This window comes from Amorphotheca resinae, assembly GCF_003019875.1.
Source record: "Amorphotheca resinae ATCC 22711 unplaced genomic scaffold M430scaffold_11, whole genome shotgun sequence".
NCBI classification, from domain to species: domain Eukaryota; kingdom Fungi; phylum Ascomycota; class Leotiomycetes; order Helotiales; family Amorphothecaceae; genus Amorphotheca; species Amorphotheca resinae.
The window spans coordinates 823,445-844,639 of record NW_020194481.1 but is presented as its reverse complement, the minus strand read 5'-3'; the positions used below and the strand labels follow the sequence as shown (position 1 = coordinate 844,639).

The 21,195-nt window shown below is 50.1% G+C and overlaps 9 protein-coding genes across 9 annotated transcripts; 5 read left to right on the top strand and 4 right to left on the bottom strand.

Annotated features, from left to right (window-relative positions):
- Positions 1-716: 716 nt before the first annotated feature.
- M430DRAFT_69240 (hypothetical protein) lies at positions 717-1,672 on the top strand (the record flags this gene model as incomplete). Its single annotated transcript, XM_024869413.1, has 2 exons — positions 717-816; positions 884-1,672. Exons 1-2 carry the CDS (start codon positions 736-738, stop codon positions 1,670-1,672), a joined length of 870 nt encoding a protein of 289 aa, XP_024717971.1. The 5' UTR covers positions 717-735.
- Positions 1,625-2,567, bottom strand: M430DRAFT_127294 (hypothetical protein; the record flags this gene model as incomplete). Its single annotated transcript, XM_024862019.1, has 2 exons — positions 1,625-2,438; positions 2,497-2,567. The coding sequence occupies 2 exons, from the start codon at positions 2,565-2,567 to the stop codon at positions 1,718-1,720; spliced, it is 792 nt and encodes a 263-aa protein (XP_024717970.1). The 3' UTR covers positions 1,625-1,717.
- A 268-nt stretch (positions 2,568-2,835) lies between these two features.
- M430DRAFT_61182 (hypothetical protein) lies at positions 2,836-5,100 on the top strand (the record flags this gene model as incomplete). Its single annotated transcript, XM_024868907.1, has 4 exons — positions 2,836-3,015; positions 3,065-3,668; positions 3,721-4,748; positions 4,834-5,100. Exons 1-4 carry the CDS (start codon positions 2,944-2,946, stop codon positions 5,098-5,100), a joined length of 1,971 nt encoding a protein of 656 aa, XP_024717969.1. The 5' UTR covers positions 2,836-2,943.
- Positions 5,101-5,782: 682 nt separating this feature from the next.
- On the bottom strand, positions 5,783-7,339 carry M430DRAFT_108520 (hypothetical protein; the record flags this gene model as incomplete). The annotated part of the gene is made up of 2 exons (XM_024861220.1): positions 5,783-6,699; positions 6,748-7,339. 2 exons carry the CDS (start codon positions 7,337-7,339, stop codon positions 5,783-5,785), a joined length of 1,509 nt encoding a protein of 502 aa, XP_024717968.1.
- A 970-nt stretch (positions 7,340-8,309) lies between these two features.
- Positions 8,310-9,992, top strand: M430DRAFT_36996 (hypothetical protein). The gene is made up of 5 exons (XM_024867034.1): positions 8,310-8,660; positions 8,711-8,772; positions 8,849-8,889; positions 8,944-9,153; positions 9,210-9,992. Exons 1-5 carry the CDS (start codon positions 8,536-8,538, stop codon positions 9,903-9,905), a joined length of 1,134 nt encoding a protein of 377 aa, XP_024717967.1. The 5' UTR covers positions 8,310-8,535; the 3' UTR covers positions 9,906-9,992.
- A 427-nt stretch (positions 9,993-10,419) lies between these two features.
- Positions 10,420-13,755, bottom strand: M430DRAFT_69235 (hypothetical protein). Its single transcript, XM_024869412.1, has 3 exons — positions 13,312-13,755; positions 11,191-13,257; positions 10,420-11,139 (listed from the first exon to the last, which is right to left on the bottom strand). Exons 1-3 carry the CDS (start codon positions 13,440-13,442, stop codon positions 10,851-10,853), a joined length of 2,487 nt encoding a protein of 828 aa, XP_024717966.1. The 5' UTR covers positions 13,443-13,755; the 3' UTR covers positions 10,420-10,850.
- Positions 13,756-14,307: 552 nt separating this feature from the next.
- M430DRAFT_30673 (glycosyltransferase family 15 protein) lies at positions 14,308-15,701 on the top strand (the record flags this gene model as incomplete). The annotated part of the gene is made up of 4 exons (XM_024865967.1): positions 14,308-14,358; positions 14,421-15,245; positions 15,297-15,585; positions 15,634-15,701. The coding sequence occupies 4 exons, from the start codon at positions 14,308-14,310 to the stop codon at positions 15,699-15,701; spliced, it is 1,233 nt and encodes a 410-aa protein (XP_024717965.1).
- On the bottom strand, positions 15,675-16,786 carry M430DRAFT_61177 (hypothetical protein; the record flags this gene model as incomplete). Its single annotated transcript, XM_024868906.1, has 3 exons — positions 15,675-16,166; positions 16,271-16,564; positions 16,640-16,786. The coding sequence occupies 3 exons, from the start codon at positions 16,784-16,786 to the stop codon at positions 16,092-16,094; spliced, it is 516 nt and encodes a 171-aa protein (XP_024717964.1). The 3' UTR covers positions 15,675-16,091.
- Positions 16,787-17,804: 1,018 nt separating this feature from the next.
- On the top strand, positions 17,805-21,158 carry M430DRAFT_108588 (glycoside hydrolase family 35 protein; the record flags this gene model as incomplete). The annotated part of the gene is made up of 6 exons (XM_024861224.1): positions 17,805-17,918; positions 18,014-18,596; positions 18,652-18,884; positions 18,938-19,040; positions 19,090-19,231; positions 19,301-21,158. 6 exons carry the CDS (start codon positions 17,805-17,807, stop codon positions 21,156-21,158), a joined length of 3,033 nt encoding a protein of 1,010 aa, XP_024717963.1.
- Between the last annotated feature and the right edge of the window lie 37 nt (positions 21,159-21,195).

The window sequence follows — 21,195 nt, the reverse complement described above, 5'->3', positions numbered from 1 at the left end:
TCTTTAACGCACACATCGTTGAAGATCGTATCTCCGGCTCATTAGCCGCTTGAGCTGGGGCCATGACAATATCACGAAAGCGTGCGCCTTGTTTGTTACCTGCTATGAATTTATTGGTACGCAGAGTACTCTTGTTTTCTTCTTCGTTTCTATATACCCAGATTCTTGTATTGAGTTGGATGGAGAGAGGAAGGCTTCTGTGATAGCATTTTGGTGGGCTGTGGATGCTTATAACAAAGGGGTTATATTCATATAGGGGTTCTCAGGCCTCGTATCGTCGAAAGTAGGATAATCAAGTGAAGGTATGATAGGCCAGAAGCATAAGTTCATAGAAGAAGTGGTGTGAAGAATACAGATATCGAAATACGACAGAAGTGCCTATCGACTGTTGATTGAAAGCGTGTTTGTAATGATATCTTCTCAATAACCTCTGTCAGACAGCAGGGCAACCCGGAATCTAAGGCGAGCATAGTATTTAAGGTTGATGTGGCTTGTGTAAGAGACCTCTGGTAATTCTTATGTCGTAGATTTAAAGCAGCGACCAGAAAATGAGGACCGAAAGGTCCGTTGCGGATAAAGAACAGAGGATGAGGGGAAGAGATGTTGGTGGGGTTAGGGGGGAATTTTCACCTCGCGAAACCTTATCGCACGTGATGATAAGGGATCCCACGTCAATGGAAGATCCCCACGGAATTTTTGTGTCCAACCTGGTACAGCCCAAGTAAAAGCGCCACAATGGTTAAGAAGAGAGTACGCGACCCCGAGGTGCTGGAGGATGCGCCTCCAGCGCAGGATGAGGGTAGTGACAGTGACACCGTGAGTTAGCCCGCCGAACTCGGCCATTTCCCGTGGTCTTGCATTTTCTTTCTGACCTACTCTGCAGAGCATGGACGTGGTGGATGTCGAGTTCGAATGGTTCAATTTCAAGCCCGACATCGACTTCCACGGGCTCAAGAGCCTCTTGCGGCAACTGCTCGACGTGGACCATCAGCTCTTCGACCTCTCGGCGCTGGCCGATCTCATCCTCTCGCAGCCGACGGTCGGGTCGACGGTCAAGGTGGACGGGGAAGAGACGGACGCGTATGCCTTCCTGACGATCCTGAACATGCACGAGCACCGCGACAAGAAGGTCATGCAGGACCTGACGCAGTATGTGGTGGAGAAGGCGAAGACCAACCCGGCGCTCGCGGCGCTGGGCAGCGTGCTCGCGAACCCCGCGGCCCAGGTGGGCCTGCTCCTTACGGAACGCCTGATCAACTGCCCGTCGGAGATCTCGCCGCCCATGTATAGCATGCTGATTGACGAGCTGGAGGCCGCTGTTGAGGATAAGGAACCGTACGAGTTCACGCACTACTTGATCATCTCGAAGACGTATCATGAGATAGCGTCGACGCTGGATCAGGAGGATGCGCCCAAGCAGAAGAAGAATAAGGCGATTAAGGGTGCGAAGGAAACCTTCTTTTTCCACCCAGAGGATGAGGTGTTGCAGCGGCATGCGCTGGCGGCGGGATCGTACGAATATACGAAGGATATGGGCGATGGGATGGCGGATAGCAAGAGAGCGTTCCAGGAGATGGGGATCAAGCCACAAGGATCTATGATCTTGATAGAAGCGAGCAAGTTTGAGGGTGCAGTTAAAGCCATTAGTGATTATCTAAATCCCCAGCAATAATCATAAAATATGCAGCTGGTCAAAGCCGTACCACGTCCCTCTCTCTTATTCGGGTTCTAGTCTTTGCATCAAGTATTCAACCTCCACCTCCTTTGTAAGTGGGATTACAAAGTCCTTGTACATCGCCACCACGGCATCGACGTTGATCTTCTCGGGGCCCTCTGCACCTATGCTGGGATCCGTGCCGTACGTCCTAGCCTTCAGTCGTAACCGCTCCAGCACCTTCTTCTCCACCGCCTCGTTCGTGATCGCCGCGCCAATGCCCTCTCTGTCCTCCGCCTTTATCAACTGTGTGAACCTTTCCGGCTCCGCCCTGAACTTCGACTCGGCGACAAACTTGCCAAAATGGATTCGTCGTGAGAGCGCCTGTAGACAAGCAATATCGGCCGTGGCTGCCGAGCCATAGTTCTCCTCCGTCTCGCCCCTGTCTCCCCGGCCGAAATCCGCACAGGCCTTGGGCAGGAAGTCTTCGATGTACCGTTTCTTGATCTTCTCGTTGACATTGACGTCGTTCTTGTGCAGGATCTTAGGGTAGTGTAGCGGCTGCAGGATCGGTGTCTGCACGGCGTCGGGGAAGAAGGGGTACTCGTCGGGAGACTGGAAGCGGCGGATCAGAGAGTCAAGCTTCTCTCGCTCGCGCAACGTCCAGTCAAGGAAGCTGAGTGTGCTGTTTGGGATCTGCACAGCGCCGGGTTTGTAGATTGTCCCGTTGAGAGGGAACTGCACTCGCTCGATGAGGTGAAATGTGATTGTATCTTCCAATCGACTGTATTGATGTATCTTATTAGCATCTTAATGATGTATAGAGTAATAGGAGGCCTTACATGAGCTGGAACCGAATATTGGAGAGATCCAGAGCCTTGTTGGCATCTGAAAGATCAATTGCGGCGTCCATACTGCCTGTTGAACGGGAATTGGACGATTGATTGGTACCAGAGTTTTGTTTCGTGGTCAGGAGATCCCACCAGCCAGATTCAGGAGCAGAATTTCTCTATCGGAGTCGCAGGCTTGTCTTTACGTCTTCTCTCCAGAAGAGGGGAGTCACAGAGGTCAGTGGAAACCCCTGTCAATTCCTGTTCCTGGCGGCCGCACACCAAGCCACACGTGTGGCGTTCACGCGAGCATCATCGGCTTCACAAGACCAAGAGAGATAAACACGGCAAAACAGCTTCGCAACAATATCTCACTTCACAACCGTCTCCCCGACCAGAAAACCCCGGCCTCGAATAGCTTCAACCATTATATGTTCGTTGTACGGTGAATGAAAACGTATGGCTGGGTCGAGCAGCCGCAATGCGTCTCCGTTCAGAGATCCCGAGGACGATGATTCCGCCATAATCTCTGTAGGTGTCGGCCACCTTCCAGCGGGAGGGAGATACTGACATAAAACAGACACGGGGGCTGGAGGCATTCGGGAGAAAGGTTACCACCACGGCGGGACACCTGATGGGGCCTATAACGGATCCTTCTTCGAGCGCCCACTACCAAAATGCGATGAGCGACCTACATAGACAATTAAGGCGGCCAAACATACAACGAAGCGTCTTCTCTCTTGCGAGGACGAGCCCTACAGATCTGGTGCGCTCGAAACTGTCTACCTCGGAGATCCAATACCGTGCCCTCTCATACCTACCCGACGAGCTTTTGAACAACATCCCAGACGACGATAATGCCTACTCATTATTCCAAGGCTTCCAAGCCACCTTGCCGGAGAATAGTCCGGATGGCAAGCGGCATCGAAGACGCACGTCGAGGGGGAGGAAGTTGATAGAGGATGGGAAATCGGAATCAGATACACCTCCTACGCTGGCGAAACTCCAGAAGGACCAGGCTACCTTAAATCACCAATTAGAGATGATGAGCATCCGCAAGAATATGGCGAGCAGCGAGATTCGTGAAATTGACAACAAGATTGCCAACCTTAATGGCATGAGGAAGATAGTGCTGGAACGGTTAGCCGGGCTGGAACAAGAAGAGGCATTATTAGAGCATGACAGTTCGTATCTTTTAAGCATTACAGGCTGGATAGAAGACTGATTTTTCAACAGTACTGGACGTAGAGAATAGACTGGAAGAAGCGCAGGAGCAGCTCGCTGAGGCTGAGGCGCTAGCCCAAACGAAAACGGCTGAGGAGTCCGGGGAAGCAGAGGATTCTGCGATGGATGCTTCGTTCATGTCTGAATCGATATATGAGAAGTTGCCTTCAGCAAATACCACCCCTACACGGACGAAGCGGCATAAGACGATTCGTAGGAAATCTATGCCTATTTTACATGAGCATTTCGAGCCCGGGTCTAACATCCGAGAGCTCCAAGCTCACACTGATATGATCACGGCACTGGATTTCGATGTTCCATTTGGCACAATGGTTACATCGGCTCTAGATGACACTGTCAGGGTGTGGGACATGAGTGCAGGACGGTGTATAGGCTTTCTTGAAGGTCACACTGCATCTGTACGGACCCTACAAGTAGAGGACAATATTGTAGCCACGGGATCCATGGATGCTACCGTTCGATTATGGGATCTCAGCAAAGCCCGCTACGAACCCCAAAGTAACCGAATCAACAAGGAGACCGACGAAGATGAGGACCCATTAGCGTTCGGGAGTCCAGATGACGAGCAGGTTCTCCCATCTCCTGGGAGCATGGTGGATTGTCCTCTCTTCACATTAGAAGCACATGTGGACGAGATCACAGCGTTGCATTTCACGGGCGACACTCTTATCTCAGGATCAGCAGACAAGACACTCCGGCAATGGGATCTCGTGAAGGGCCGATGTGTTCAGACTCTGGATGTCATGTGGGCAGCAGCCCAAGCCTCAGCCACAATAGGCTCAAATGAAGGCGCATGGCGGCAAACCAATCGATTACCAGACGCTTCAGCGGATTTCGTCGGCGCAGTGCAGGTCTTCGACGCCGCCCTGGCCTGTGGTACAGCTGATGGGATGGTTCGCTTATGGGATCTGAGGAGCGGGCAGGTTCATCGGAGTCTCGTAGGACACACGGGACCCGTGACATGTCTACAGTTTGACGATGTGCATCTAGTTACTGGGAGTTTGGACCGAAGTATCCGAGTAAGTTTATCTTTTTTTCCAATTTGAAAAACCAAAATCCAACCTCTTCCTCGATGAAAAAACAAAGCCGCTGACAAAGAACTAGATCTGGGATCTCAGAACAGGAGCCATCCACGACGCCTACGCCTACGACTCCCCGATCACAAGCATGATGTTCGACAGCCGGCGCATCGTGGCCGCCGCCGGCGAAGACGTGGCTAAAGTGTACGATAAGACAGATGGGAGGCATTGGGATTGCGGGGCGGGCGTCGAGGAGAACAGCAAAGCGGCCATTGTCGAGCGCGTTCGTATCAAGGATGGCTACTTGACCGAGGGCCGCAGAGATGGTGTCGTGGGTATCTGGACATGTTAAGATCCTCGAGTCCTAGCAAGCAAGAGGTGGGGGGAAGGGAATGATGACGGTAACCCTGCGGCCATGGGTCATGGTCTGGCGTGGTCTGGGCTGCCGTGGATCATTTATTGTACATACTGTTTAAATATACGTCCCCGGCGTCGGATTGTTCACTCTAGACTCCCCAGAACCTGTCCCTATTTCTTTCTTATACAGTAATTGAAAATGGTAAGCTCCTTTTGGTAAGCGTATCTAAGTACGGGAAAATGTTAGGAGGATGGGACTAGGGGCTCCAATCACACGAATAGTTCCGATATTGGGCGGGAGTGAAGTTTGGATTGACGAACTGATACTTTTGCGCATCGCCGATGGAGAAGGTATATCGATCAAATGAAAGAATGAAAACGTTGTCTTATTTTTCTATGTAGAGACTGTCTGGCTATATATATGTATAAGGTATATATGTGTGTGTGTTTATGTAAGGTACGTATGGATAGATGTATGTGTGTGTGTATGTTTCAATCATATAACCAAATTGACAAACGAATTGACAGTTAAATTGGCAGTTCACGCAATCAGAAAAGATACTCAACCAGAATTTAAGTACGACCCCTACATCCACCACCTCAAATGAGTGGGCTTTCTTTTAATTTTGTCCCTCCTCTTCATACGGAGACCTCGATCATCTGAGTCGGTCAGCTGTTCAGTAGACGGTAGTAACCTTCCATCCCACGGCCAGGACCCTAGCAGCGATGAGGCAAAGCCCAGCCGCGGTATAAGATATGCCCGCAAAGACGATGACGCCCCAATAGTTGTACTCAGTAGCGATCAAGACCTGTCCCGCGATCGGGAGCGCGGTTAGAGTACCGAACGCGACGAACATCCAGCAGGTAGCGTAGTAGCGGCCGTAGTTCTCCGTCTTGCACATCTGGCCGACGCACACGGGGCTTAGACTCAGGTTGCTGCCGCTGACGAAGCCGAAGATGACCGAGAAGACGATGATCATAGCCATGGAGCCGCTGGCGGGGAGCCACAGCGCGAAGCAGCCGACGACGCATAAGCCGATGCTGAGGATCAGCGTATTCATCCGGCCTATCATGTCGGCGACTAGGCCGGCAAAAAACCGACCAAAGAAGGAGCCAGCGTTGAAGACGGCGAGGATGGAGAAGCTGAAGGAAGTGCTGTGGCCGTAGGCTACGACGTAGGAGGTGATGTAGGTCAGGGGGACGAAAAGACCCCATTCCATTAGGAAGATTCCCAGGGCCACTAGTGCGAAGGGGATGTCTTTGAAGACCGTGAGATCAGGGGACACGCTTCGGAGACTTTCTATGGGCTTGCGGGGTAGGCGGCTCCGGAGTAGGAGATTGGTGAGCACAAGCAGGAAGAGAAGGATGAATCCCAGAATACGTGTTGCCCATGCAAACCCTACCATGGGGAAGAGCCTCTCCAGCATGAGCGGAAAGATGATGCCGCCGATGGAGCCGGACGTCATGGCGATCCCCGTAGCATTTCCGCGTTTCTTCAGGAAGAAGTGCCCTATGGAGGCGATGCAGGGGGTGTTGATCAGGCAGCCCCCAATGCCGTTCAAGACACTGTAAACGAGGAAGAAGTGCCAGTATTCTGTGCTTGTGAGTGATACGTGCGAAATGCAGTTAGGGAATAACTTACTGGTACAAACTCCTAGAAGGAACATTGAAGCGAGTAGAAGGATGCTCCCAGCAAACACCAAGGCCCTAGGGCCATAGGCATCAAAGATTGGCCCGACTGGCGCTCCACAGAAGAAGGTCAGGAAGAGTGAGAGGCCGAAGATCCATCCTATTTGGCTTGTGCTGTAGTCCTTCAGCTGGTGATCCTTGAAGTATGCCAACAGGACGCCTGTGCTGTTGATGATCCCAAAAACTGAGAAGGAGCCACAGAAGGCCCCAACAACAACAGTCCAGGCCCTCAGACCCCCCTCGGGGAAATCATCCGCATCATCATAGTCGCTGACCGTCGATCGGTCAGAATTCAAGCTTCTGGGCCGGTGAGGTTCCTCAGGGCCCCCGTCTCCCTTCTCGTTCAAGAAGGGGGGTCCATGGGTCTCAGATTGAACCTTAGCCACAGTCACCAGTTCCCCAGCGGCTGGACGGTCCAGGATGTTTACCCCGGTCTTTTCGAAATCGTGGGGGCCGGCAATTGTGCTGACAAGAGCATCGTCATTTTGAGAGTGGTGTTTTATAAAGCAGCTGTCCTCTGCTAAATAGGTCCCAACTCTGTGCATTCGCCGCACCAACACGGGAAAAGGGGTGTACAACAATGCGTTTTGTGCTGGATTTGTGAGACAGATGAGAACGATGTGATATATATTTTCTCATATATATGAAAAGAGAGAGAGAGAGAGAGAAAAATTAAAGAGCAGCGGTGAAAAGTTGAAAGTGGGAGAGAAATCTGGAAGTGGGGCCCCCGGCCGGGGCCGCCCACGTGATCCAGGGGGGGTGATTCGCTATAGGTGAGGCAAGGTAAGGTAAGGTAAGGTATAGGTACTTTTCAGTGATGAGATTGGCCATCACCAAGCGCCACAGAAGACCGCGTGGGGTCTGGGGTAAGATGGTGCAAGATAGGATCTCATCTGTCTATCTATCTGCTGTCAGTAGCATCCAGCCCTGCTCTCCTGCTCTCCTGCTTTGTATTGTAACAAGCAGCAGGAGTAGGCTGGTCTGATAGAGCAAACTGGTGAGTAGCATCCTCGCCATCATCCAGAGAAGCCGAGATTCTCACGAGGGTCTTGACTGGTAGATGCAAGGTTGAAGAAGCAATATGCTCATGCAAAGGGGACACAGGTGGTGTATCCCTGCGTATCACCCAGTAGCCGGCCGACACGCTGAGACAGATTCTCAGGTTCTAGGCCGAAGAATGATAGAGAGGTCAAGTGCCAACTCTCAGCGCACGAGGATGTAGATTCTGTATGATGGTCAACGGCAACGTGCCAGGAGATATGGTTGTGGAAGAAGTCAAGAGTGAAGGGAGGTCGAGAGAAGCTCTATGGGGCTACAAGGTACGGTATATCCGGAGACGATTATGGACCTTACTTCTTCCGGAGTAGCTGCTCGACTAGTCTCCCTTGGGCCTGGCTTTACTTCCCGGCTCCGGCGGTATGTTTCTCCGGCGGAGAGACGGCGGACTGTGCCCAGGCTCTAAGGAAGCTCTGCCCGGAGTTAATGCTTCAGGGACGTCACCATGGACCTGGTCCACACATCCCCACACGCGCTTGCTGACCGAGACAGAGCCGCCATGCAGCCTGACGGATGTAGCTATTTTATCTCCGAATGATCTCAGTATAAATATCTGAGTATAACGGTGTTCTGTTCCATTTCCTCTTTCTCAATCAGCTTCTCTGCTTCTCTGCTTCTCCCTTCGCTCTTCAATCAATCACCTCTACCCATCAACTCTTTCCAATCCTCTCCATAGACCTCCAACATGCCCTTCCCACCTCCAACCCCGCAGCCCAAGACGCCCCTGGGCCGCTACAGACTGTTGGCTCCAACGGCATCTGTTCGAGTCAGCCCATTGTGTCTTGGGACAATGAACTTCGGTAACGATTGGTGAGCTTCCACATCTCCTGCTCTGACCAATCCTGACGGGTACCCCTTAGGAAGGACTTCATGGGCGAGTGTGATCAGAAGACTACCGAAGCCATTCTTGACTACTTCTATGGTTTGTACTAGCTGCCATCCTCCTCCTTCTACCTTCTACTTTCTTCAAGCTCTAAACTTACAACTTACCCCTCCAGAATCCGGCGGGAACTTCATCGACACAGCCAATAACTACCAGGTAAGGCCGACTGCCCAGCCGAAGACAATGCCTTTCATCCTGACACAATCATAGGCCGAGGAGTCCGAGAAATGGCTTGGAGAATGGATGAAGAAGAGGGGAAACAGAGACCAAATGGTCATCGCCACCAAGTTCACAACATGTTACCGCGCTGGCAAAGGCGACAAGGAGATCATCATCAACGCCACCGGCAATGGCACCAAGTCTCTTCACCTCTCATTGGAGGCCAGCTTGAAGAAGCTGCAAACCACCTATATTGATCTGGTACGTGATCCCACCTCCGGCTTCCTTTCTTTCAGTCTCTGACACGATATCCTCAGCTCTACGTTCATTGGTGGGATTTCACCTGCTCCATTCCCGAGCTGATGCAATCCCTCAACGCCATGGTCCTCGCTGGCAAGGTCCTGTACCTCGGTATCTCTGACACCCCAGCCTGGATCGTCAGCAAGTGCAACGAATACGCCCGCCAAAACGGAATGCGTCAATTTTCCGTCTACCAAGGCCGCTGGAGCGCGGAGCACCGCGACTTCGAGCGTGACATCCTCCCAATGTGCGCTGCTGAAGGCATGGGCTTGGCCCCGTGGGGAGCTCTCGGAGGCGGTAACTTCAAGTCCGACGAGCAGCGGAAGAGCCAGGAACAAGGCAGGCGCAGCGAGGCCAGCGAGGCGGCAATCAAGATCAGCAAAGTGCTCGAGAAGATCGCCAATGCCAAGAAGACACAGATCACCAGCGTTGCTCTGGCATACGTTATGCAGAAGGCGCCCTACGTCTTCCCGATCGTTGGAGGGCGCAAGATTGAGCACCTGAAGGGCAACATCGAGGGCCTGACGCTTGAGCTGAGCGAGCAGGAGATCAGTGAAATCGAGGGCGCTACTCCCTTCGATATCGGCTTCCCGCAAAACTTCCTGGGCGGTCCTAAGGGCGTCAAGTCGCCCGGTGATGTCTGGTTGATGTCCATGGCTGGCGTCCAAGACTACGTCCCAGGGCCCAAGCCTATCCCACCAAGACCCAACTAGGGTAGTAGAATTACTAGAATGTATATACTGAGTATATAGAAAACGGAAAGTCAAAAACCTAGGTATTCATGAATAAGCTATCCCCTTACTAAGATGAAGTTGCCTCTTTGGAAAAACACTGAAATGCGAAGCGCTGAAATGAATCGATTCTCGCTTGAGCCCCCTTTTCTTTTATGCTCGGCTCCCTTCTCGGGTTATTTTGCATGTTGGATTAAGAATGCACAGCACAAAATTCCCACACCTAACCTAGGTAGGTAGCAATTAGGTAGGTGACGGAGTTACGACAGTCTTCAGGACTACGACTAGTGATGTAGAAAATAGTGTGCTATAACGATATTTTTTGCAAAAAAAAAGAGAGGGAGGGAAGGAAGGAAGGACTATCAAATCAATCAAACCGCCATTCAAAACAGAGCTAAGAGCACTTTCGCGCCTCTCATCCATCACCCGACGCCTCACTCTCCCAAGCAAAGAAAGGGGCTAACAGGATCACGACAGCGCGTAGACTTTATAAGAAGTTTCGTTTCATTTCGGTATCTAGATAATCTCTCCTCGTGAGAAACCCTAGGTAGATAGATGCTCCCGATCTACCTGGAGCGCTAAGACGACAACAACACAATCTCACTGGGTATGGCCAAGGGAAAAAGCGAGAGGAGCCCTTTTTTTAAAAAAAGAATAAGATACTTCTATTCCCATCGATTCGTCATCCCGTGCTATTTTGGAAAAATTCCAGAAAACCAACCGCTTCCTTTGATTTGACATGACAGTGAGTGGTCGCTACGCAGAAGAAACAGTGCTGTGCTTATTCCGAGGCGAAGAAAGAAGGATGGAATCGTAATCCGATCAACCACATGCCGCATCTATGCCTCCCTGATCCCTCAGAGATCGTGCTGAAAGAAAAATGTTTCAATGCTGGGTTGAGTGTTGTAATGAGATCATATCGATCGTTCATGCAAGCAATTCGACATCCAATCCGATAGAACGCATGAAGAGGTTGACATTTGCCAATCGCTGACTAGACATTTCCGGGGGAAGGGTCTTCGCAAGAGCCACGGTCTCCATGACGCGGTCCTTTACAGCCACAACAAGTCTTTGTTGCTGATCAGGGCTAGCGCCAATACCGATCGCGGCAAGGAATTGCCAGACGTAGACATCCTCGCCAGTGTTGACCGTGCCCGGGAATATAGTGGGGAGACTCGGCTCTAAAGCATCGAAGAACTGGTTGTAGGTAGAGACCCTATAATAGTCAACGTTATTGTCCAGTATGCAAACGCAGATGAAAACTTACCATTGCTCCCATTCCTGCTCTTTGGCATTTCCGGCCTGCTTGATGAGCTCAGCCCTGCTGAGAATCATGGTCAACATGCTAACACCGATTCTTGTTCGAGAAATGACATCAATGTTGATATTGAGGATCAGACCCAAAACACCACTGACGATATCCAACTCAGCCTCACTAAGATATGCGAAAAGACTTGGCATCACCGCCAATGAGAACAATTCCACGTTCTCGCGGATACCAGCCGTCAATAGAGTTTCACCAGAATGAAGTTGGGCTTGACGCACAACATCAAGCTGATCAAGGTGAATTACTATCATGGTCAAGATGGTAGTTCGCTGCTCTTGGGTAATGTGACGGAAGACGCGAGGAATTGCCTTCTTCCCTTTGCTAAATGAGAGGAAAGCAATGAAAGGATGAACTGCTGTAGCGCCGATGGGCTCGTGAACTTTCAATTGTCGCCACAACTGTTGGTTGAGCTTCTGTGCTTTCTCTCGCCAGTCCATGTGCCGTCCAACAAGCTCTGGGTCAATGTCATCATGCGGAGGCGGTGGAAGTTGACGGTCGTGGTCTTCCATCTGCATCAGTGTATTGTACACATTCTCGATGTCAGTAAGGACCGTCTTCCTGTCACTACCGCTAACCGCTGCTTGATGAGCTTTACGGTCGCGAGCCGCATTATTAGGTCGGTGTGCATCAGCTCCGTTGTCACCACGCTTAATGTTGAGCAATGGCTTTGGAGTCTTGGCGTTGCTGAAGGAGATCTTGCCCAGGCTGCCCTCAATAACCAATTGCTTATTCTTTGGTTTGTTCTTTGCGGCCTCGACTGCACGTTGAACCTGTTGCTCCATACGCTGCATATGGTTGTCACCTCCTCGAGCCTGTCTACGCATACCACCATGGCGACCACCTGTCTGGAATAAATAGGTCTGTGCAAAGTTGCTTAAAGGCTGGCCAGGATGTTGACGAGGACCCCCTCGGATCTGATTGTGAACCTGATAGTAGAAATCTTCTGACAAAGCTGAGTCTGTCCCATGCTCATTGGGGTTCCCCGTGGCAGTCACAAGTTGCTGCAACTGGATGCGAGTAATGAAATTCTTGTCCTGGGGTGTCATGAGCCCGTTATCCTTCGACAATAAAAATATCTTATGGTTTCGCTTAGCCCGCTTTGCATCCTCCATGAGGAAGGCAGCCCTCTCTTCTTCAGAAAGATTGGCGAGTTGGTGCGGATGAGTGATGATATGGCGTGAGCCGGAATGACGTTGCTGATGGCCAGGATGTTGCACCGCTGGTGCGGGTCTTTGCTGCTCGGTTGCATAGCGGTTTGGATTTTGCAAAATATGAGTTGGTTGGGAGGGAGCTGGTGGCGGAGTAGGTTGACTTGGGGCAGGCTGTGACCGCTGCAAAATTTGAACGTGTTGTTGATTTGGCTGTCCCGCATGCGCCGGCCGAGGCTCTTCTCTTGATGGACTACTAGCCTGAACTGGAAATTGCTGATGAGGTTGTTGAGAGTAATTCTGCTGGTATTGCTGGGGAGGTGGGTGAAGATATTGGTGTTGTGGAGGGGCCTGGTACTGCTGCTGAGGCGGCACCTGTGGCTGAGCCTGAGCCGGCTTCTTTACTTGGGCGCGCATAGCAGCCTCAACTTCCTCCAAACTCATCATCTTTCGACCACCGGCTTGCGTACCAGATGCGCTTGAAGCGGCTGGAGCGGGAGCGGGAGCAGGCTGCTTTGGCGTAACCCCCCATAAGTTGGGATCAACCCGCATATCAGGGATAGATTCCGGCTCCTTGTATTTCTCATATCCACTCCTTGCAGGCTTTGAAGCAGGCTGGGAAAGGGTGGAGGTAGGCGGAGGAGCCTTGGAAGCTGGCTGCTGGCGAGAAAAGCGGAGTTGTTCTTCACTGATCGCACCCGAAACTTTGGCAGTCTGTCCGAAGAAATCAAAGTCCTTGCCTACAGACTTCCCGTTGGCAGCCGTGGAATCATCACCCCCAAAGGTATCATCATTAAACACATCATCCGTCTCATCCAACTGGTCACCTAGACCATCGTAGGTATCTTCAAAATCAAGTCTGAGAAGGGCGACATGTCAGCTCACGCATAGAACTAAACCAGTCTAAACTCACGCATCATCGCCATCATCATCACCATGGCGTGAGAGGCCAGTGAAAGGGTCTGCCGCCTGGGAGAAGCCGGGGGCGGAAGTATTGTGGCCACGATCGCGGGGAAGAGTCGCGTCGAAGCCAAAGAACGACATGGTCAGGATATCTCTTGGATCAGACAGTGAAACTTAGATTGACGCGGGCTCCATGAAGGCAGGATAGATGGCAAGGAAAGGCGGCGTTAGGGATATCAGACTGTTTCTCGGTGTTGGGTTGTACTGTGGATGAGATGATATCGTCTCCAGGAACTTGGTCAGAATGAAAGTGAAGGCTCCTTTCTGGTGAGCACCGTAAAGGAAGGCGGAAATCTGCTCCAATTGTCTATCGCTCTGATGTTGATTGGAATAGGAAGAGTTGTACGTCGAATATTATATCTTGGATTCTTCAAACCGTGGAAGGTCAAGTAGTAGTGGGTAGGTGAATTTGACGATGCTCCTCTCTCGCTTCGGCGACGCGCGACTACTGGGGTGCATTATATAATGTACCCTGTGCTGTGACATGTTAAATACAAATTACGTCCTGTAATACTGACTATATTTGCCTCTCTCAGTAAAGCCAACAGACCCTTACCCAGATAGGAATGTTACTAGTATGCTTTAGGAACTATTCTATCCCCACACCACATGTTCGTTAGGATATTTAGTAAATCGCAGATAAATCCTTGCAGAAAAGGCCAGAATTGACCTCCTATTATTATCCTCCCCTAAGGGACGCCTCACCTCCACGTAAGGTACTGCGCGTGTCCGAATCTTTTGACCTTTTCTTCCCCTATTCATTACCTTATCTTCTTTCTCCAGCCTCTTCTTCTCGCTCTTCTTCTCCATCGCACTGACTGGAATGCCATTTGTTTCTTCCCCTCTTTAGAGCCCTTCTCTAGAGCTCCTTTGGCACAGCCGCGCATGATCCTGGTCTATGGGATCACCAGATAATAAACATCAACAATCAGCCAATTCGTCCACAATGGCTTCCGGCACGGCAAGGTACTTGAGATATATTCTCTTTGCCTTCTTCGTACGTCTCCAGATCTCTTCTTCTCAACACCTCGAACGAGGCTGAAATTGATCAACGTCTAGGGACTTGCAGTGGTGTACTTCATCTCTTCTTCCTCTTCGACCCAACGATTAGGGAACCTGAGCGAATTCACCAAGAGTGGCATATTATCACAGGCTGGAAAGAACCCACAGGCTGGACAGAAGCCAGCAGATGGAGACACAAACCTCTCGACTGAGACGACGCCCAACACACCCGCGGGACTTCCGCCTGCCACTGCAGATGGCCCGAGAATGAACGCGACCTTCGTAACATTAGCAAGAAACTCGGACTTGTGGGAGATTGCACGGTCTATTCGTCAAGTGGAAGATCGATTCAATCGGAAGTTCCATTACGATTGGGTCTTTTTGAACGACAAGCCCTTCGATGAGACCTTCAAGAAGGTTACCACTTCTCTCGTATCTGGCAAAACTCACTATGGTCAGATTCCCGTAGAGCATTGGTCCTTCCCGGATCATATTGATCAGGACAGGGCCCGCAAGGTTCGTGAAGACATGGCCCAGAGGAAGATTATCTACGGAGACTCCGTCAGCTACCGTCACATGTGTCGATTCGAATCTGGATTCTTCTTCCGTCAAGAGTTGATGCTGAACTACGAATGGTACTGGCGAGTTGAGCCTAGCATTGAGCTGTTTTGCGACATTGATTACGACCCATTCAAATTTATGGCCGACAACAAGAAGAAGTACAGCTTTGTGCTGAGCCTTTACGAGTATGTCGAGACGATCCCTACTCTGTGGGATAGCACAAAGAAATTCATGAAGGCCCATCCCGAGCATATTGCTGAGGGGAACTCTATGGGTTTCTTGAGTGATGATGGTGGAGAAACTTACAACCATTGCCATATGGTGAGTGCTGATAACGAACCTTTAGAACAGAATACTTACAAAATCGTGCAGTGGTCTAATTTTGAAATCGGCAACCTTGATTGGCTCCGATCGAAAGCTTACTTAGATTACTTTGAAGCTCTCGACCAGGATGGAGGGTTCTTCTACGAACGTTGGGGTGATGCCCCTGTTCATTCGATCGCTGCCGGTCTTCTCTTGAAGAAAGAAGAGATCCATTTCTTCAACGATATCGCGTATTACCACGTCCCGTTCACGCACTGCCCTACTGGCGAGAAGACAAGGCTGGATCTGAAGTGCCATTGCAATCCAAAGGACAACTTTGATTGGAAGGGATATTCCTGTAAGAGCGAGAAACATTTCCTCCAGAATTATTGCTAACAGTCAATAGGCACTTCTCGATTTTTCGATATTAACGGTTTATCAAAGCCAGAGGGATATGAGAACCAGCAGGACTAAAAACCCGAATAAACATCCTTCTTTCTAAAGGGACTGCATTTTTGTAAATAAAACATGATGATCTACTACTTATCCGGAACGGTAGGGCGGCGTTGGAGCGAGACATAATGGCACCGTTGTAGATTTCTTCATTGGATTGGGACCTGGAGACGACAAAAAATGCCAGGAATACGAACGACACTCCGGATTTGCCATGTGCGAAATAGAGGCTTTTTACCAGTGATCGGCTTTCATTACCAGCTGGGAACCGTCTCTGTCTGTTCCCTGAGGCTATAGTACATTGTATCGACGTATGAAACGTATTTGAGCATGCCTGAACGCCATAATACTTATAGACATACTATCTTCATCCAAACCGAGTGACCATTTTATGAGCAGCTGTGCTCAGTTCTAGGTAGCGGCAGCCTTCTTAGGCTTCTTCGTTCCGTATTTCGATCGACTTGTTGCTCTATTTCCCACACCACCCTAGAACAGCATATATTAGCCATCTCCTTCTGCTAGAAATGTGTTGTTCCGATATTATTCGCAAACACCATCATCTATTCCGAGTAAAAGAATATTGAACTCACCAGATCCATGGCCCCTCTAACCAAATGGTATCTCACACCAGGACAATCCTGGCTTCTCCCTCCTCTCACAAGAACCACACTATGCTGCTGGACATTGTGTCCCTCTCCCGGGATATATGCCGTTATGACCCTTCCCGTCGACAACCTGACTCTTGCCGTCTTCCGCTCTGCCGAATTGGGCTTCTTGGGCTTGGTGATCCCGACCTTGACGCACACCCCTTTGAGCTGAGAAGCTTTGACATCGTGTAATGCTGGACTGACAGCTTTACGCGCGCGTTGTGCTTTCCGGCATCCCTACGTATAGCGCGCGCGTTAGAAAGACATGGTCAGGGAGAGGAGAAAGCCGATATGTGGAAAGAGAGGCAGTACCTTTGCGACCTGGTTGTAGGTTGCGAAGGGGGTAGGCGTGCTGGAGAAGTTGCGTCGCAATTGAGGAGCAGATGCAGGTTGACTAGTAATCCGAAGGGGCATCCGCACGGATGGCATGAGGAACCGTCGTAGCATAGAGGCGGCCATTGTGGCGGTCGTCGACTTTGATACCTGGTATACCAAGTAGGGGTCGGAGGTTGAACTTTGAAGCCTTCGGGATTTCGCCAACCGAAAGGCCTTTTGCACGTGACTCTGATTCGCGGAGTAAGTCAAGGTGCTTGAGTCCTTCTCATGAACAAGGTTATATGTTCCTGGTACCTTTACAAATGTTGTAAATTGCATTATTGCAACCTTCTTAACAGTCCAGTTACTGATCTGGTTTTGATAATTAATTTCTCACTTGATACTCTGATCTGTACGCTCACAAGCAGGGGGTGTAGTTGCTCCAAGCGAGAAGTCATCAGAAAGGTTCTTTACCTTCCCACTTACACAGACTGCCTGCATTATTTATTATATGTATTCTACCGGATAGAAATTGCAGACCTTCTTCTCCTCCATGCCTAGGAGTAGTACTCCCATATGCAACCAAAATGCTGTATTCTGGGTTAACTCCATCGGGATACGTCGCCATGTCTGGTAAGCTGGAAGTCGACAAGTGTTGCCAATTCCTTCATCTCCATGATCTTCTCTGTTGCAATCCTCACTACGATTGTGGATCCTCAATAACGATGCAATGCACTGGTTTTCGCGGGTGCCACTGCCGCTGGAGAGTGCCTTTGCTCGCTGAATGCTGTTGAAAAGGCCCGAGAGTGCACCGATTCGTGCGTTAATAACCCCTTGAACAGTTGAACTTCCCCCGCCTTTTGACAGGGACCTTAATGCCGGAGGACAAGGCACAACGTTGTACCATTCCGCGTAAAGCCAGCCCGACGATCGTCAAGATCTCCTCGAAAGTTGAATAGTCTATTCTGCCGTAACCTTCTGACGGAGCATATAGCCCCGAAATTCCAAGCATGGATGAGAGGGGGTATTCGTGCAAGTCGCTGGCTATTGTACTTAGTCGCTGCTCGTATTCTCGCATGGTGCGTAGCATAAGAAGGGATCTCCCTCGGTGGATTCTTGAAGGTTACCTATGCTGGCACAGGAAATCCGACAATCTGCCAGAATGAGGATCTCACGTGCTCTCACGATTGTTACACTTGCCGCGCAGGCGGTTGCTTTGTCAGTTGGAGGGAGACAGATGCTCATCGAAAGAGAGAGTGATGGCCTTCAGAATATTGTAAATGCTCTCCAAGCCTTGAATCGCCCAGGCTGGCCTTCGACCTGAAGGCAGAATGCTTCCGATACAACGTATGTAGCTAACCCCTCGAGCAGGTTACTTATGACGAGCATTCCTTGACGGTTTATGGTGAACGGATTTTTATATTCAGTGGAGAGTTCCACCCGTATCGTCTACCTGTACCGGATCTATGGCTCGATATCCTTCAAAAGACCAAGGCTTTGGGGTTTAATGCTGTATCCTTCTACATCGATTGGGCTTTGCTAGAAGGGGAGCCAGGGACTTATCGTGCAGACGGCATATTTGCTTTGGAGCCATTCTTTGAAGCTGCAAAGCAAGCTGGTATATATCTCATTGCTCGTCCTGGTCCATACATCAATGCCGAATCAAGTGGAGGCGGTTTCCCTGGGTGGTTGCAAAGAGTCAAAGGGCAACTTCGAACCCGAGCACCCGACTATTTAGCTGCTACAGACAATTACGTTGCGAATGCTGGTGCAGCGATTGCGAAAGCCCAGATTACCAATGGGGGTCCCGTCATCCTGGTCCAGCCAGAAAACGAGTATACAGGATCAACCGGAAATGTTACGGGAGGTTTCCCTGACCCAGTTTACTTTGCGTACGTCAAGAAACAGTTAAGAGATGCTGGAATAGTGGTTCCTTTCATTAGCAATGATGCCTGTAAGTACCTAGACATATATGATGATGCCGACACTCAGATACTGATGATTGCTAGCTCCGAAAGGGTATTTCGCCCCTGGATATGTTGTGGATGGAACCACAGAAGGAGATGTAGATATATATGGCTTCGATAGCTATCCTTTGGGGTTTGACTGTGCAAATCCCTATACTTGGCCGTCTGGGAACCTCCCAACGTACTTTCATGCTACTCATGAGAGAGAAAGCCCATCGACCTTTGAATCTATTGATGAATTCCAAGGCGGCTCCTTTGATCCTTGGGGTGGCCCGGTGAGCTCCAATCATACGGTTTAAGAATCTGGTCAGGAACTAACTATGTTCAGGGGTTTGAAAAATGCTCCGTTCTCTTGAATATGGAATTTGAACGGGTGTTCTATAAGAACAATTTTGCTTCCGGAGTTAGTCTATTGAACATTTATATGATATGTATGATAGATTCATTACTCTACAAAGTATAAATGCTGACTCTTCATAGATGGGGGGACGAACTGGGGCAACCTAGGCCATTCGGGTGGTTATACCTCATACGACTACGGAGCCTCGATCGCTGAGAACCGCGAGTTATATCGTGAGAAATACAGCGAGCTGAAGCTGGAGGCAAACTTTCTCAAAGTCAGGTAAAGGATCTATCTATAAACTCTTCCCTCAATAGTCTGCTTGGGTGAAATAAACGCTGACCTTGGAAGCCCTGCGTACCTCACTGCATCTGTGGGCGACGCAGTTAGTGGTACTTATACTGACACATCAGCAATCATCACCACTCCTCTCTTTGGAAATGGATCCTCTACGAACTTCTACATCGTGAGACACGCAGACTATCAACAAGAAAGTTCAGCCAGCTACACATTGAGTCTCAAAACAAGCAGAGGCACTTTATCTATCCCACAATTAGGTGGAAGTTTGACATTGAGTGGCAGGGATTCAAAATGGCATGTAACTGATTATGATCTCGGAGGCACAACCTTATTATATTCAACAGCAGAGATCTTCACCTGGAAGAAATTTGAGAAGAGCACGGTCTTGGTTGTGTACGGTGGACCTGGAGAATTGCATGAATTGTCGGTCATTACCTCAAGTCCAGCAACTTGTGTCGAGGGTTCTGGTGTCATCACAAAGTCTGCCAACGGGACGACGACGATTAACTGGCAAACTGAATCTGCACGCCGCGTTGTCCAAATTGGCGGTCTTCTAGTCTACATTCTGGACCGAAACACGGCTTATAACTACTGGGTCCCTGATTTTGCACGGAACGATCAGTGGGGTGCGTACACTTCGAACATTGGCAACACGACCTCCGTTATTGTCCAAGCAGGGTATCTGGTCCGATCAGTCTTTGTCGAGGGGACAGCCTTGCATATAAATGGGGACCTCAACGCCACGGTGCCAATTAAGGTTCTCGGAGCACCTACAGGCACGAAAGACCTACATTTTAACGGCGAGAAACTGAGTTTCACCACTGATCCAGTCACCGGAGAATGGTCTTCTACTCTCCAGTATGAATCACCCGAAATAAATCTGCCCGACTTATCTTCTCTCTCCTGGAAATACCTTGAGGATCTTCCCGAAATTCAATCCACCTACGACGATTCAGCTTGGACCCTTGCTGACCACACCACTTCAAACAACACGGCGTACGCTCTTCAAACCCCAACCTCTCTCTTTGGTTCCGACTATGGCTACAATACTGGTATTCTGATCTTCCGGGGCTGGTTCGTCGCTCAGGGAAGCGAATCAAGCATATCTCTCTATACGCAGGGAGGCTTGGCCTTTGGGTCTAGCGTGTTCTTGAATTCCACATACATTGGATCGTGGCCTGGAAGTGCTGGCGCAGAGAGCAGTAATAATACGTACGCCCTTCCTAACTTGGTCGCTGGTAAAACATATGTCTTCACTGTTATCGTGGACAATAATGGCCTCGATGAGAACAACTCAGTTGGACCGTCCGAGATGAAGAACCCGCGGGGGATTCTCAATTATGACCTCAGTGGAAGGAACCAATCAGCAATCACCTGGAAACTGACTGGCAACCTTGGTGGAGAAGCATATATTGACAAAGTCCGTGGACCGTTGAACGAGGGCGGTTTATACGCGGAACGTCAAGGTTTTACGCAGCCTTTCCCGCCGAACCACGATTGGGCTACGGGGAGTCCAGAAGAAGGAATCAGCACGGCAGGTATCGCGTTCTATCAAGCCAGCTTTCACTTGGATCTTCCGAAAGGCTACGATATTCCGCTGACCTTCAACTTTGGAAGCACTGTTATCAACGGTACCGTGGCGGATTATCGGGCTCAGTTATGGATTAATGGCTATCAGTTTGGGAAGTATATTAATAACGTGGGACCACAGGAAGCCTATCCCGTCCCCGCAGGGATCCTGGATTACTATGGTCAGAATTGGCTGGCTGTAGAGCTTTGGGCTCAGCAGGACACAGGTGCTCACTTGACAAACTTCACGCTGGAAGCAGGGACGCCAGTTTTGACCTCTATGAATGCACCAAATTTGGCTCCTATGCCGAGTTACAGCAAGAGGCCTGGTGCTTATTAGGGAGTAATCTAATATACCCAAATACCCTCGTTTTGTA